Source organism: Argentina anserina, chromosome 2 (assembly GCF_933775445.1).
Source record: "Argentina anserina chromosome 2, drPotAnse1.1, whole genome shotgun sequence".
Lineage (NCBI taxonomy): Eukaryota > Viridiplantae > Streptophyta > Magnoliopsida > Rosales > Rosaceae > Argentina > Argentina anserina.
The window spans coordinates 20,172,415-20,187,136 of NC_065873.1; the positions used below are offsets into that span (position 1 = coordinate 20,172,415).

The 14,722-nt window shown below is 42.5% G+C and overlaps 1 protein-coding gene across 1 annotated transcript; it reads right to left on the bottom strand.

Moving 5' to 3' along the window:
• Positions 1-1,695: 1,695 nt before the first annotated feature.
• On the bottom strand, positions 1,696-2,684 carry LOC126784494 (non-specific lipid transfer protein GPI-anchored 16-like). Its single transcript, XM_050509958.1, has 4 exons — positions 2,357-2,684; positions 2,211-2,237; positions 2,052-2,111; positions 1,696-1,959 (listed from the first exon to the last, which is right to left on the bottom strand). The coding sequence occupies exons 1-4, from the start codon at positions 2,682-2,684 to the stop codon at positions 1,769-1,771; spliced, it is 606 nt and encodes a 201-aa protein (XP_050365915.1). The 3' UTR covers positions 1,696-1,768.
• Between the last annotated feature and the right edge of the window lie 12,038 nt (positions 2,685-14,722).

Here is a 14,722-nt window from a genome sequence, read left to right on the forward strand (position 1 = left end):
CGCATGACCTCTGGTTGATGTTAGTGTAGGTACACAAACACATCCAAATGTATAATGTAAGGGGTCTCATAGGGTAATACTTGTCGAACCAGATGGCAGTAAGATGTTACAAGCTATTCTTCAACAGCCTTGCGCGCACGAAGTTAAGAACATATGAAGCCTAAAAAGTTTAGAAAATTTTCTGTAGGCATAATAAATTGTCGTGTCGAACTTATTGTTTTAAACTCTGGTTATAAGTGATTTGTTGATGTCGGATTGAGGTTTGTCAAAGTTGAAATTTAACTAGTTCATTGTCTTCGTACGATGTTATCATTTACCGTTGGTTTTAGCCTAATTAGTACGCCTCTTTTTTTTATTTAATTAAAATTTGAGTAATATAGGTATTCTCCTATCGTCCCGTTTCAACCAAAATAAAGACAACAACTCGTATAAAATATTACATATGAATTGAAATTGGTAGGAGCAGAAAGATTTCTACATGAAACCCAGTCTGCTACACAAGAACAAAAAATTTAATCCATATTATTTAAGTGCTTGATGAATCTCTCATAGCTCTTCCTCAACCATTATCCAAATTTTGATAGCGTTCAGCTATTCTGCACCATAGCGCAGATCCCCTTAGTACACATAGATGTTATTGCATACTGAAACATCAAAATTGACTCAAAACTGTAGTTACTAGTTAATGTTTACCTTGAGTCTATTCTTGTTCACATTGATTTATGCACTTCATCTTACAATGACTGTTGGTGCTGCGGCCGGCGCCATCTGCGGCTTCACATTGTTTTTCACAGGCATCTTCACATTTGCTATAGTGACGTCCTTGTGCGGCTGCCTTATTAGCGTCGGCGTAGTTAGTGTGTACCGCAACAAGCACCACCAACATCAAGAACACTGCAAGAAGCTTTTTCGCCATATTGGTCTTGATATCAATTTGTCTTCACTCTTTCTTTTGTACTTATTGGGAGGAAGGTATATTTATAGGGAGGTATTACAGCTTATTTTAGGCAACACATATCTATACGCGTGGAACTATTTACATTACTTTGTCCGAATTACTCTAAATATGCAGCAAGAAATGGTCTTTGCTCCACTTTCTTTGCATCCAATCTGGGCATTTTCTTCTCTTGGGACTTAGATGTCTCATCAAAACCAAAGAGATACATTGTGACAAGGATGGATCCGACTCAATTCTTCAACATCAGAACATCTTTATTAGTTACAACACTTGTGTCAAGATTCGAATTTGGTATATAACTATATATTAATGTTTAAAAAAACTCGCCTCCAGACTCGCATGAGACTTAAAAAGCTTAAAGTTACTTACATAACGCCTCTATTTTTCGGTCCGGACACCGAGGCTTGTCTTTTACGCCTTATGTTACGTTTTTTACGCATTTTACTACGCCTTAGAAAATAATCTTTTTAAGTATATTTTTATATTTATTTATATAATGTGTTTAATTTGAGGAAAACTATCTAAAACGTTTGGATTATGAATTTCATTATATCTAAATGCAATAAATTGGCAAGGTCTTATGTATATTTGTTCTTTTTGTATGTGTACAAATATATATTCACACATTTAACTACTAATGTTTTTATAACATAAGGTTTACGCCTCATGCGCCTCAAGTTTTAAGGCTCAAGGCTCTCAGGAAAACGTCTTGAGGTACGCTTTTGCTTTTTAAAACATTGTTATATATTATACCATTACATAAAGGTACAGATCAGGGTAGCTCCTTGATAGCTAACATGCACTCACTAGCTAGTAGGATTTATAAACCATGAGTCCTAAAACTATGAATAGCAGAGGTTGTACAGAAACAAACGATAGACTAGAGGCTGCAGAAGGCGTCAGTAGTGGTCGATTGATCGCAGTTGTCGGAGGTTCAGATTCAACTGATGGAGATTCTGCTTCAGGTTGTGGTGCAGTAGCTGTTGATACTGCTTTAGAAGCTGCGGACCAAAATATGATTTAGTGCGCAATGTCTTGAGAAATATTGGTGGACGATTAAGATTGAAGTTTCAGAGATCCAATAGTGAATTACCTCTTGGACTTATAGGAGAATCAGCTGTTGGGGAAGGAGTTGGTCCTAGTAAGGAAGGACCTGCAAGTTTAAAGTTTTATTACATAAGATTACGTAGTTCGTTGTATATAAGTATGTTCAAGCCTGCTTAGCAAAAGAATTACAAGAATACAAGAGTACCTGGGGCAGGTAAAGGACTAGCAGAGGCTGCAAATAACATCAAATGCAATATAACCAAGTTAGTATAATTCAGGTACAAATCAAATTGGCACCTAAAAGACATCTCTAAAGAAAGTTCAAAGTTGTGACTTGAGAGTGATATTGACCTTTGCATTGTAGTGGCACACCTCCCATTTTACATGCTTTAGGAAGAGAGAGAGCAAGGGTTCTGTTAATGGGAAGTTGGACGGGGACATTGGCGGTTACTAATAGGCAAGCGCAATCCATGCCGGTTCCCATTAACGACTTTAGCGCACCGCAACAGTCCCCAGTTGGTGATGAGCCGTTACTGGTACTCCCAGTAATATAATTCAAGCATGGAGTGAATGTGCTAAGCATAGAGGCTGTGCATGGTATACTAATCTGCCCATTAACTGAAATTAGCAGTGAAATGAGTACTAGAAGAACTGGTTGATAAGCTTTGAAGGGTTCCATGAGTTTGTAGACACATGAAATTTAATGAAGTAAATTATCTTCGTTAAATAATTAAATCGACCAAGAGCCCGACAAAATTGCACACGTGGCCAAAAGTCAACAAAGTTGGTGCGGATCCGAATAAAACTCGTGTCAGCACATAAACGGATGATCGTAATCGAAGCTACGTGATTCCGAATTGCATTAGAAAATTGAATGTCATTGACGATTCGAAATGGTAATCGGACATTTGATTAAATTAATAAATTTTCTTAACAGTCATAATTAAATCAATTATTTTCTGTTTAATTTAGTTATGAGAATAACTAATTTTAAATTAATCGGAAAATACATATTGATTTAATTATACAATTAAGGAATTTATTATTTTAAGTGTCATTAAAATATTCTATAAAATAGAAACTTTGACACTATAAATAGCCCTTCAACATGAAGAGAGGGAGAGGATTTTTGGAGACTTGGAGAAGGAGAGAAATCACTTGAGCAAGAATCACTCTTGACAAATCCCGAAGTCTCTCAAGTCCACGAAGATCATCAAATCCACGAAGAATCGTCAAGCCACCAAATCGCTCGTTCTTCATCAAATCCAAATCCAACCTCAAGTCCACGAAGAATCATAAAGCGGCCAAATCGCTCATTCTTCACCAAATCCAAATCCAACCTCAAGTCCACGAAGAATCATCAAGCGGTCAAATCGCTCGTTCTTCATCAAATCCAAATCCAATCCAAACTCAAGTCCACGAAGAATCATCAAGCGGCCAAATCGCTCGTTCTTCATCAAATCAAATCCAAATCAAACTCAAATCCTCAAGATCAAGTGCATATCACCCTTGAGCCAAATCACATACGGAGATAGAATCAGAGGAGTTCACCAAAGATTGTAACCCCGCGCTTGATATTCAATAAATTATATTTATTTGTATACGTGTCTGCATTCTCTTATTGGTTTTCAGATTCGCGTTCTACAAATTGGCACGCCCAGTGGGACATTTTTGGCCTCTCATCTCCTTCTCCGAAGAAATCAAATCCGTTTGTGCGATGGCTTCCAAAAACAACCAAGCCGTTCCACCGAAGAAATCCAAGTCCACAACCGCGAGGTCAAACGGAGAGGCTGAACCGGTGAAGAAGTCCAAGCAAACATCCTCCAAATCAAAGAGTGAACCGATTGCCCTTGTCACCCGGAGCGTGGCTAGAGCTCAACCCACGACGTTCATGGCACTTGCTAGTAAGCCTCGTCAACCAGTCATCACCTTGGAGAGCTTGGGAGCAATAGAGCATGCCTTTCAAAGCGGGAAGAAGCAAGTGTCAAAGGAGAAGGAGCCAAGTGAGCAATCTCTTCTACCCGTTCATGGTGATGGCCCTATCCTAGAAGACGTTTTCTCTGATGACGAATCAAGCACGGCATCATACCATGGAAGTCCCAAAGAAGATGGCGATAACTTCCATTCTATGACACATGAATCCTCTTCTGACAATGCGCAGGTCTTGGTGACGGGTGCATCCACAGTCGAGGAGCAACTCTCCAATCTGTTGGAGATGGTTGAAAAGCTCACCCGAACGGTTGAAGAAAAGGATGTGCAAATCGCTGAGCTCTATAGCAAGTTGGAAGATCAAAATGATGAGAACTCCACCAAGGGGTCGCCTGGCAGGAGCAAAGTAAATGAAAAGGGAGAAACGTCCAAGAACGATGGCGACTCGCTTGGTTCCTTATCACTCCAGCAATTGCAAGACATCATCACCAACTCAATTCGGGCTCAATATGGAGGTCCTTCTCGTGATTCAATCACTTACTCCAAACCTTACACGAAGAGGATCGACAACTTAAGGATGCCGCGGGGGTATCAGCCACCGAATTTCCAACAATTTGAAGATAAAGGAAACCCAAAGCAACATGTTGCCCACTTCGTGGAGACTTGCAGTAACGCCGGGACAGAAGGCGATCACCTTGTCAAGCAATTCGTTCGCTCGTTGAAGGGAAATGCCTTCGAGTGGTATACAGACTTAGAGCCGGAGTATGTTGACAGTTGGGACCAAATGGAGCGCGAGTTCCTTAATCGATTCTATAGTACAAGGCGAACGGTGAGCATGATGGAGCTAACTAACACGAAGCAACGGAAGGATGAACCCGCGATCGGCTACATCAATAGATGGCGCTCACTTAGCCTTGATTGCAAGGATCGACTGTCAGAGGTGTCAGCCGTTGAAATGTGCATCCAAGGCATGCACTTTGATTTGTTATACATCTTGCAAGGAATCAAGCCTCGTTCTTTCGAAGAGTTGGCTACTCGAGCCCACGACATGGAGCTAAGCTTGGCAAGTCATAAGGGAAAGAATGAAACCCTGGTCGACCAACGAAAAGACAAAGCCTTCGGAAGCAGATTTGACAAGGTTGTGAAGAAGCCTTCCAAAGAATCAATGTTCATCAATACTGCACCAGTTAAGATCTCTACGCGGGATAAGAAAGAATTTAATAAGGTGGAACCTCCTCGAACCTACGATAGGAGTAAACGCACGTTAAAGGAGATGGAGCGAAAGACGTACCCGTTCCCAGACTCTGATGTGGCGGGCATGTTAGAGGATCTGCTCGAAAACAAGATAATAGAGCTTCCGGAGTGCAAACGTCCAGAAGAAATGCATCGAGTCAACGATCCGAAGTATTGCAAATATCATCGCCTCGTTAGTCACCCCATAGAGAAGTGCTTTGTTCTCAAGGATTTGATAATGAACCTCGCCAAGCAAGGGAAGATTGAGCTGGACGTTGACGACATTGCTGAAGTCAATTGCACTACCGTAACATTCGGGTCGTTCGAGCCAGTTCCACTCCCTTTTCACCCGATGAAAGCACCGTTTTGTTTCATAAAGGAGGCGCGTGAACATAAGAAGACCAAAGAAGTTAAAGAATGTCCTGCTTCCACGCCTACCCTCCAAGTTGCCTCTAATGCCGATGATGAAGGATGGATATTGGTCACCCGAAGAAGAACTCGCAAAGGTATGATGTTAAATTCATCGATTGCCCAACCAAACCATAAGAAGTCACCTCCACGACGGGTGGATAACGGACGAGGGCGTTTTGAGACGAAAGTTGTTCCATATTTGTGGAAGCCTCTTCGCCGGAACTTGTCAAAAGAACACTTGCCGACAAAACAACCGAATGTCACTTCAATGGCCACAAGTTGTGAAGTTAGCTCCAAAGAAGACGAGAACCCTAAAGCAAGAGAAACAGGTGCAAGTCAAGTGTTAAAGAAGAATGAGGTGTTGAAACAATCGGAGAGTCTACCTTTCCAACTTAGCCTCTCTGACTTGATGCAATTGCCAAAATCAACGAGATGCGCACTTGTGGAGTTGCTTATTGACATAGGAAAACACTCCACAAGCATGAAAGAATGTGGCCTATGTGATGCATATTGTGATACCATTCACTTCACGGATGATGACCTCCAATTGGGTTCTAAGCCACATAATCGGCCTCTTTTTGTGACAGGATACATGCGAGAGCGGAAGTTGAATCGCATGCTCATAGACGGAGGGTCAGCAGTAAATATCATGCCCAAGTCAACCATGTCTCAACTCGGCATCAACGTTGATGAGTTGTCAAGGAGTCGTCTCATGATCCAAGGTTTCAACCAAGGAGGACAAAGAGCGATAGGGATGATCAGACTAGACATGGACATTGGAGAGCTAAAATCAAACACTTTGTTTCATGTCATCGATGCCAAGACCTCGTACAACTTGTTGCTGGGACGACCATGGGTACATGAAAATGGCATCGTGCCATCCACTTTGCACCAATGCTTCAAGTTCTATCGCGGAGGTGTGAAAACTGTGGTTGGAGATACCAAACCTTTCACAGAAGCCGAATCATACTTTGCGGATTCTAAATTCTACACAGATGAGGAGTCGATGAAAGAAGTCCTTCCGATCGGAGTACTCTCCACGGGGAAAGGCGCTAAAGTTAGGGAGAATGATGTCAAATCAAAAGACATTGAACTTTATGGTGAAGTGTCGCAAAAAGTCTCATCTGAAGTGGCAACGTCGTATGCAGAAAGAAAAGTCAGCAATGTCTTTCCGGTCCTTCGCTATGTTCCGAAGTCTAGACGAAGGGAGGGGGAATCTCCATTTACGGGGACAAAGTCACAAGAGTGCCCACGAAAATTAGAAGAGGAAGATGTGAAATTGTTGAAGGAGGAGTCAACATTGCCATTAATAAAGGTGAGCGACCAAAATCCCACAAAGCAGCCATTAAAGGGGTTTGTCAAACCAATTCAAGGTAAGACGGAACATGGATCGCTGCTCAAGAAAAGAACAAGTGAAGGGTTCGATCCTAACGCATACAAGCTGTTAGAAAAGGCCGGATACAACTTTGGTTCATCAAGCAAAAAGGACGACCAGGCTGCAGCAAGGATGGCGCATGAGCTCGATGAGTCACAAAAAAGGTTAAGAGAGCAAGGGGCAATAGTTGATTCTTCTAAAGCTGGTCTCGGTTTCACTTCAAGCAAGCCAGTCAGAATTTCAGGAAGGAGGAGGGCGGAACGAGCCAATGTGCAACATATCAGTGTCGAGGTGGTTGAAGAGGAGAGTCAAAAGGTTCAGTCAACCCCTCGCATTTCGTCGTTCGATCGCATTCGTCCAAATTCCCGAAGAGCAACATCTGAACGCATGGAAGGATCAATCACAAGGGTGTCGGTTATAGACCGTGTGAACATGACAGCAAGTAGAGGTTCAGTCTTCAATCGCATCGGTAGTACAACCACTCGGCCTTCCGTATTCAATAGGATGTCAAGTTCAGACAAATATAAGAAAAAGTCAAACCTGATTCCGCGAAAGCCTGCGTTGGAAAGGATCCAAGCACCTGAGGAACAACAGATATGTAAGAGGAAGACAACTTGTGGTCAAGCGGAGAGCAAGGGAATCCGAAGTCTTATCCCGTCACGAATGAAGAGGCATTGTGTGTTGGAAGTGGATTCCACAAATCAACTCAAAGTGAAGCAACATACCATCATATTCACTGGCCAAGAAGGAGATAACAACACCAGCAACCTCGATAATGACGGTGAGGATGACATTGTCGAAACCTCTTATCATGTCACGGTGGCAGAAACAGATGCCGTAGAGGAAGACGATCATGAAGATTTTGAAATTGAAGTAGACGAAGCTCCTCCAGAACTTGAAGACGGGGGGCAAGCCACTATGGACGAACTTAAGGAGATTAACTTGGGAACAGAGGAAGACCCAAGACCTATTTTTGTGAGTGCGTCTTTAAGTTCTGAAGAAGAAGAAGAATATCTTGATCTGTTGTTCGAGTACAAAGACGTATTTGCTTGGACGTACAAAGAAATGCCCGGCCTAGATCCAAAGGTAGCAGTTCATCGACTTGCTGTCAAACCGGAGGCTCGGCCAACCAAGCAAACACAAAGACGCTTTCGAACAGAGCTTATTCCTCAAATTGAAGCAGAAGTTGATAAGTTGATTGCCGCAGGCTTCATTAGAGAGGTTCAGTATCCCAAGTGGATCGCAAACATTGTTCCTGTCAAGAAGAAGAACGGACAAATCCGCGTTTGTGTAGATTTTCGTGATTTAAATGAGGCATGTCCAAAAGATGATTTCCCCCTACCAACCATAGAGCTCATGGTGGATGCGACAACCGGGCATGAGGTTTTGTCATTCATGGACGGATCATCAGGTTACAATCAGATAAGGATGGCCTTAGAGGATGAGGAACTCACTGCATTTCGAACTCCCAAAGGAATTTATTGCTATAAGGTCATGCCATTCGGGTTAAAAAATGCCGGTGCAACGTACCAACGCTCTATGCAGAAAATTTTCGGTGACATGCTGCACAAGTATGTAGAATGCTATGTTGATGATTTGGTTGTCAAAACAAAGAAAAGAAGTGATCACCTGCAAGATCTACGAAGAGTGTTCGACAGGTTACGCAAGTACCAGTTAAAAATGAATCCTTTGAAATGTGCCTTCGGCGTCAGTTCTGGAAAATTTCTTGGATTCATCGTGAAGCACCGAGGCATCGAGGTAGACCAATCCAAAATTAAAGCCATCCGGGAAATGCCAGAGCCAAGAAATTTGCGCGAATTGAAAAGCCTCCAAGGACGACTTGCCTTCATCAGACGGTTCATATCGAACATGGCGGGCCGCTGCCAACCATTCAGTCGACTCATGAAGAAAGATGTTCCATTTGTATGGGATGAAGCTTGTCGCAATGCCTTTGAGAGCATAAAGAAATACCTGGCAAATCCTCCGGTGTTGGGTGCACCTATCGCCGGGAAACCTCTTATCCTTTACATCGCGGCTCAAGAGAAATCGCTTGGGGCCCTTCTTGCCCAAGAAAATGAAGCCAAAAAGGAGAAAGCCTTATACTACTTAAGTCGGACCCTCACCGGACCTGAGTTGAATTATCCGCCGATAGAGAAGATGTGTCTCGCACTCGTCTTCGCCATTCAAAAGTTGAGGCATTACATGCAAGCTTACACAATGCATTTGGTGGCGCGAGCCGATCCAGTTAAGTTTATATTATCGAAACCAGTTCTAACCGGACGCATGGCTAAGTGGGCGTTACTATTGAACCAATACGACATCGTATATGTGCCCGCTAAAGCAGTGAAAGGGCAGGCGTTGGCCGACTTCTTGGCAGACCACCCTATTCCAGCGGATTGGGAAATCTCAGATGAATTCCCGGATGAGGAAGTCTTCCTTGCAGAGGTCCTCCCTACTTGGAAGATGTTTTTCGATGGCTCATCTAGGGCAGACGGAGCAGGGGCTGGTGTTATCTTTGTCTCTCCACAAAAGCAGATATTGCCTTATTCTTTCACCCTTGGGGAATTGTGCTCCAACAATGTCGCAGAGTACCAAGCCTTGATCATGGGATTGCAGACAGCGTTAGAAATTGAAATCCAAAGTCTCGAAGTATATGGAGACTCGAAGTTGGTAATTGATCAACTGCTCACTAATTACGAGGTCAAGAAGGAAGATTTGGTACCTTATTTCCAACTTGCCACACAACTCTTGAAGGGCTTTGATAATGTTACACTTATACATGTGCCACGGAAAGAAAATCAAATGGCAGACGCATTGGCAAACTTGGCGGCGACCTTGGCATTGTCTGGAGACGAAATTTTGGACATCCCAATTTGCCAAAGGTGGGTCGTGACAACAAAAACTTCACTCCAGTGTGCTTGTTCTCATGTAGTGTCAGTTCACACCATTGATGTTGAAGACTGGAGACATCCTTTTATCGACTATCTTGAGCACAACAAGCTTCCCGAAGATTCGAAGCAAAAGTGGAGCATCAAGCGACGAGCACCGCGCTTCCTCTACTACAAAGAAACTTTATATCGGAGGTCGTTTGACGGAGTACTCCTTCGATGCTTGGGAAAGGATGAAGCGGTGAAAGCCATGGAAGAGGTTCATTCTGGAGTGTGTGGAGCACATCAGTCAGGGCCAAAGTTACATTTGCAAGTAAGACGACTAGGGTATTATTGGCCTGCCATGGTTAAGGATTGTATGGAGTATGCACAAAAATGCCAAGCTTGTCAGTTTCATGCCAACTTCATTCATCAGCCACCTGAGCCGTTGCATCCGACAATTTCTTCGCACCCGTTCGATGTATGGGGAATGGATGCGATCGGACCCATCACTCCGAAATCATCGGCTGGTCATATGTACATTCTGGCAGCCACAGATTCCTTCTCAAAGTGGGCAGAAGCGATACCGCTGAAAGAAATAAAGAAAGAAAATGTTGTGGACTTCATTACTGGAAACATTATACAACGCTATGGTATACCACGATGCATCATCACAGACAACGCCAAGTACTTCTCGAATACCGCAACAGAAAATTTGAGCAAGAAATTTCACTTCAGGCTTCACTTCTCTTCGATGTATAACGCTCCGGCAAATGGATTGGCATAAGCATTCAATAAAACGCTATGTAACATTTTGAAGAAAACTGTCAGCAAGAAGCAGAGGGATTGGCATGAGAAATTGGGCGAAGCTCTCTGGGCTTATAGAACGACGTATCGGACAGCCACACATGCTACACCTTATTCTCTCGTCTATGGTGTCGAAGCCGTGTTACCATTAGAGAAAGAAATCCCGTCATTGAGAATCGCTTTGCAAGAAGGTCTCACAAATGAAGAAAATGTCAAGTTGCGCCTGCAAGAGTTAGAAGCTTTGGACGAGAAGAGGCTTGACGCACAACAACACCTGGAATGCTACCAAGCTCGGATGTCACACGCCTTCAACAAAGGTGTTCGACCACGGTCATTTCAAGTTGATGATTTAGTCCTTGCTGTTCGAAGACCCATCATTATGACGCACAAGTCTGGCTCTAAATTCAAGTCAAAGTGGGATGGTCCTTACGTCGTCAGAGAAGTTTACACCAATGGAGCTTACAAAATTGTGGCGGAAGACGGTTTGAGAATCGGTCCCATCAACGGCAAGTTCCTGAAGAAGTATTATGCTTGAAAAAAAAAACAAAAAAAAAATGCTCCAAGTCTGCATGAGCTTAAACTGCGCAAAAAACAAAAAAAAAATGCTCCAAGTCTGCATGAGCTTAAACTGCGCAAGACACACAAAAAAAAAACAAAAAAAAAATGCTCCAAGTCTGCATGAGCTTAAACTGCGCAAGACACACAAAAAAAAAACAAAAAAACAAATGCTCCAAGTCTGCACGAGCCTAAACTGCATAAGAAAAAAAAGTACGCTCCAAGTCTGCACGAGCCTAAACTGCATAAGACACACGAAAAAAAAAACAAAAAAAAATGCTCCAAGTCTGCACGAGCCTAAACTGCGTAAGACAACAAAAAAAATTCAAAAAAAACTCTTGAACTACGTGATGACTTGATTCTTTCTTTAGAAGGATACGTAGGCAGCTTGAGAATAACAATCTTAAGTTCAGTCACATCAAAATAAAAATAAGGGTTTGTCTGCCAATCATACAAATTCTTGTTTCACTGATAGTAAGTTGAATTTCAAAATCGATTGATTACAAGATGATTGAAGAAAAAAAAAGGGAGGAGCAAGTCTTGATCATTCAAGTCAGTTATCACATCCATGCCAAACCCTTGAAGCTGCTCCGACGTTCTTCAAAGCTGGCTCTCAGTTCTGGAATCTCTCGGATTGGACACTTCTTCTTTGACTTGAAGCTATTCTGACATTCTTCAAAGCTGGCTCCCAGTTCTGGAATCTCTCGGATTTGACACTTCTTCTTTGACTTGAAGTTGCTCCGACGTTCTTCAAAGCTGGCTCTCAGTTCTGAAATCTCTCGGATTGGACACTTCTTCTTTAACTTGAAGCTGCTTCGACGTTCTTCAAAGCTGGCTCTCAGTTCTGAAATCTATCGGATTTGGCACTTCTTTAACTTGAAGTTGCTCCGACGTTCTTCAAACCTGGCTCTCAGTTCTGGAATCTCTCGAATTGGACACTTCTTTAACTCGAAGCTGCTCCGACGTTCTTCAAAACTGGCTGAAATTTCTCGGATTTAGCACTTCTTCTTTGACTTGAAGCTGTTCCGACGTTCTTCAAAGCCTGCTCTCAGTTCTGGAATCTCTCGGATTCGACACTTATTCTTTTTTACTTGAAGCTGCTCCGACGTTCTTCAAAACCGGCTCTCAGTTCTTGAATCTCTCGGATTTGACACTTCTTCTGTTCCGGATCAACAAGTCTTGCATCGTGAAGAAAACTCTTGAAAGCCGCATGGTGAATGTGATGCGTAAAGTCTAACACGCTTTTATTGACTGCTGTCAAGTCTAAGAAATGAGAACAATCAACCGATTAAGTCGTTTACGTTCTTCAAACTCTTGAAAGCCTCCATGTTGAATGTGATGCGTAAAGCCTAATCAACTTTTGTTGACTGCCGTCAAGTCTATGAATTGAGAGCAGTCAAGCGATTAGGTCGTTTACGTTCTTCAAACTCTTGAAAGCCGCTATGGTGAAAGTGATGCGTAAAACCTAATCCACTTTTGTTGACTGCCGTCAAGTCTATGAATTGAGAGCAGTCAAGCGATTAGGTCGTTTACGTTCTTCAAATCCGTCAGAAATCAACGCGTTTCGAGAGTAGTCAAATGGCTAGATCGACCGCGACTCTCAAATTTGTTGTTAAAATCCTACAAAAAGAAGTCAATATTAGTCCATGAAAAAAAAAAAGTCAAAATCAGTTCAAAAAAAAAACAAAGTCAAAATCGGTCAAAAAAAAAACCGATTGCAGTAAACTCAACCGCATTGAATCATTTAATGATTCATGTATTTCTTTCTCGATCCCGGTCCCCCTCTCCCTCCTTTTCCCTTTCTTCCTTTTTCCTTCTTGTCTCCCACCTTCCCGTGTCTTTTTCTTTTTTCCCTCTCTTCTTTTCCCTTTCTCTTTCTCCCTCCCACGGCATCTTCTTCTTCTCTCTTCCCTTTCTCTTTCTTCCCTCTTTTCTTCTTGTCTCCCACCTTCCCGTGTCTTTTCTTTTTTCCCTCTCTCTCTCTCTTCTCTTCACTTTCTCTTTCTCCCTCCCACGACATCTTCTTCTTCTCCTTCTTTCTCTCTCTCATTCGGCTTCTAAATCTCCTCAAGTTAAAGTTGGCTCTTCTGAAATTGTTTCAAAAAAACTTCTACCTCTCCTGGGTCAACAAAGCTGCAGCCAATATCCACTGATAATACCTCTTAAGGATCGAAATTACAGATTCTTAGTTGGTGCAGGAAAGTCCGAAGTGTCATTGGCAGCAATCAAGGAGGAAATGAGCAGTGGTTCTAGTCAATCTCAAAACAACAGACAGTCCAGTGATCATGCAAAGACTGTTGGTTCCTTACATAAGGAAGATGCAAGAAGCTCAAATGCTGGTTTTGTGAGTGCAAATAAAATTTCCAGCAGCTCTTCTCGACATCGGAAATCAAGCAATGGTCATCATTGATCTGCAGTCTCAGGGGTCCATAAGGGAACTGGATCTGGAAAAGTTGGTACTCTGAAAAAAAAAAAAAAAAAAAAAAAGCTTGACCGTGAGAAGTAGGCAGCTCAAGAATAAGCATGGGCTAAAGTTTCTGCGCTTGAACTAGAGATGAATTCTGCAAAGAGCTTGATTTTCAGAGACGAAAATTGAAGGCTGCTAGAGAAAGAATAATGCTCCGGGAGACTTCAAAAATCTTGCAAGGGCAGGCCTTGATGACGATGTAGCCCTTCTTGCGGATGGTACTAGCTTGCTGAGGATAGGTCTTGGAGGCTCCAACGTCGGCCTCGGATTCAAACTGGTGCTCCTCGTCGGACGTTTGCGGCGGAGTATGAACATCTGGTGGGCCAGTGCCACAAGCTGGAGAAGGAGTGTCCCTCCATGATCATGACAGTGAGGCGTTGATGGATTTGGGAAAGAAGCAGACCAGAGGGCCGAGGAGGCCGAGTTTTGAGTTGAAGGAGTACCGGGGATTTAAGCTGGAAAATTTGCAAGGGATATGAGATAGTGGAAGTTAACTTTGAAGTATAATATGATTGCATGGGCCTTCTTCATGTGAATGAGTGAGCTGGAGTGCAAAAGCTTTCAACTTTCCCGCGCAAGTGAGCTAGTGGAGTGCAAAAGCTTTCAACTTTCACAAACTGTCAATAGCATTACGGTGGACAAGTTGGTGGAATATGTCTTTAATGATATGTATAATCTAAAAAGTTACAATAAGCTTGCTGGAGATAACCTTTTTGCAGATAGTATATACTCAATGTTGGAAAGAAATGTAATGTGCAAACGCACTGGCAGTCCTTCACTCAAAATTCTAACCATGTGCCGACATGAAATCACAACAGGCAGTGGAACATTGTAGGGCGTCAGTCATGAATTCAGATGAAAATATCTTCAAAATTAAATTCATCTGATTCAAATATATGACGGAAAGAGTACAAAATTTGCGGAGCCTTTAAATTTTCCAAAATCAAAATACATACTTCAAGTTGCGCTTCCGACACGTGACGCCGACATGTTTGCAGCACGACTTGAAGTGGGGGCATTTGTAGACACATGAAATTTAATGAAGTAAATTATCTTCGTTAAATAATTAAATC

What these genes read in the sequence shown, in the direction of transcription:
- LOC126784494 (XM_050509958.1), bottom strand. Translation starts at nt 2,684, where the DNA reads ATGGAACCCTTCAAAGCTTATCAACCAGTTCTTCTAGTACTCATTTCA. An exon ending in TGTGCCACTACAATGCAAAG is followed by an intron (nt 2,238 to 2,356) that starts GTCAATATCACT and finishes TGTTATTTGCAG; the next exon opens with CCTCTGCTAGTCCTTTACCT. An exon ending in TTCTCCTATAAGTCCAAGAG is followed by an intron (nt 1,960 to 2,051) that starts GTAATTCACTAT and finishes TTTGGTCCGCAG; the next exon opens with CTTCTAAAGCAGTATCAACA.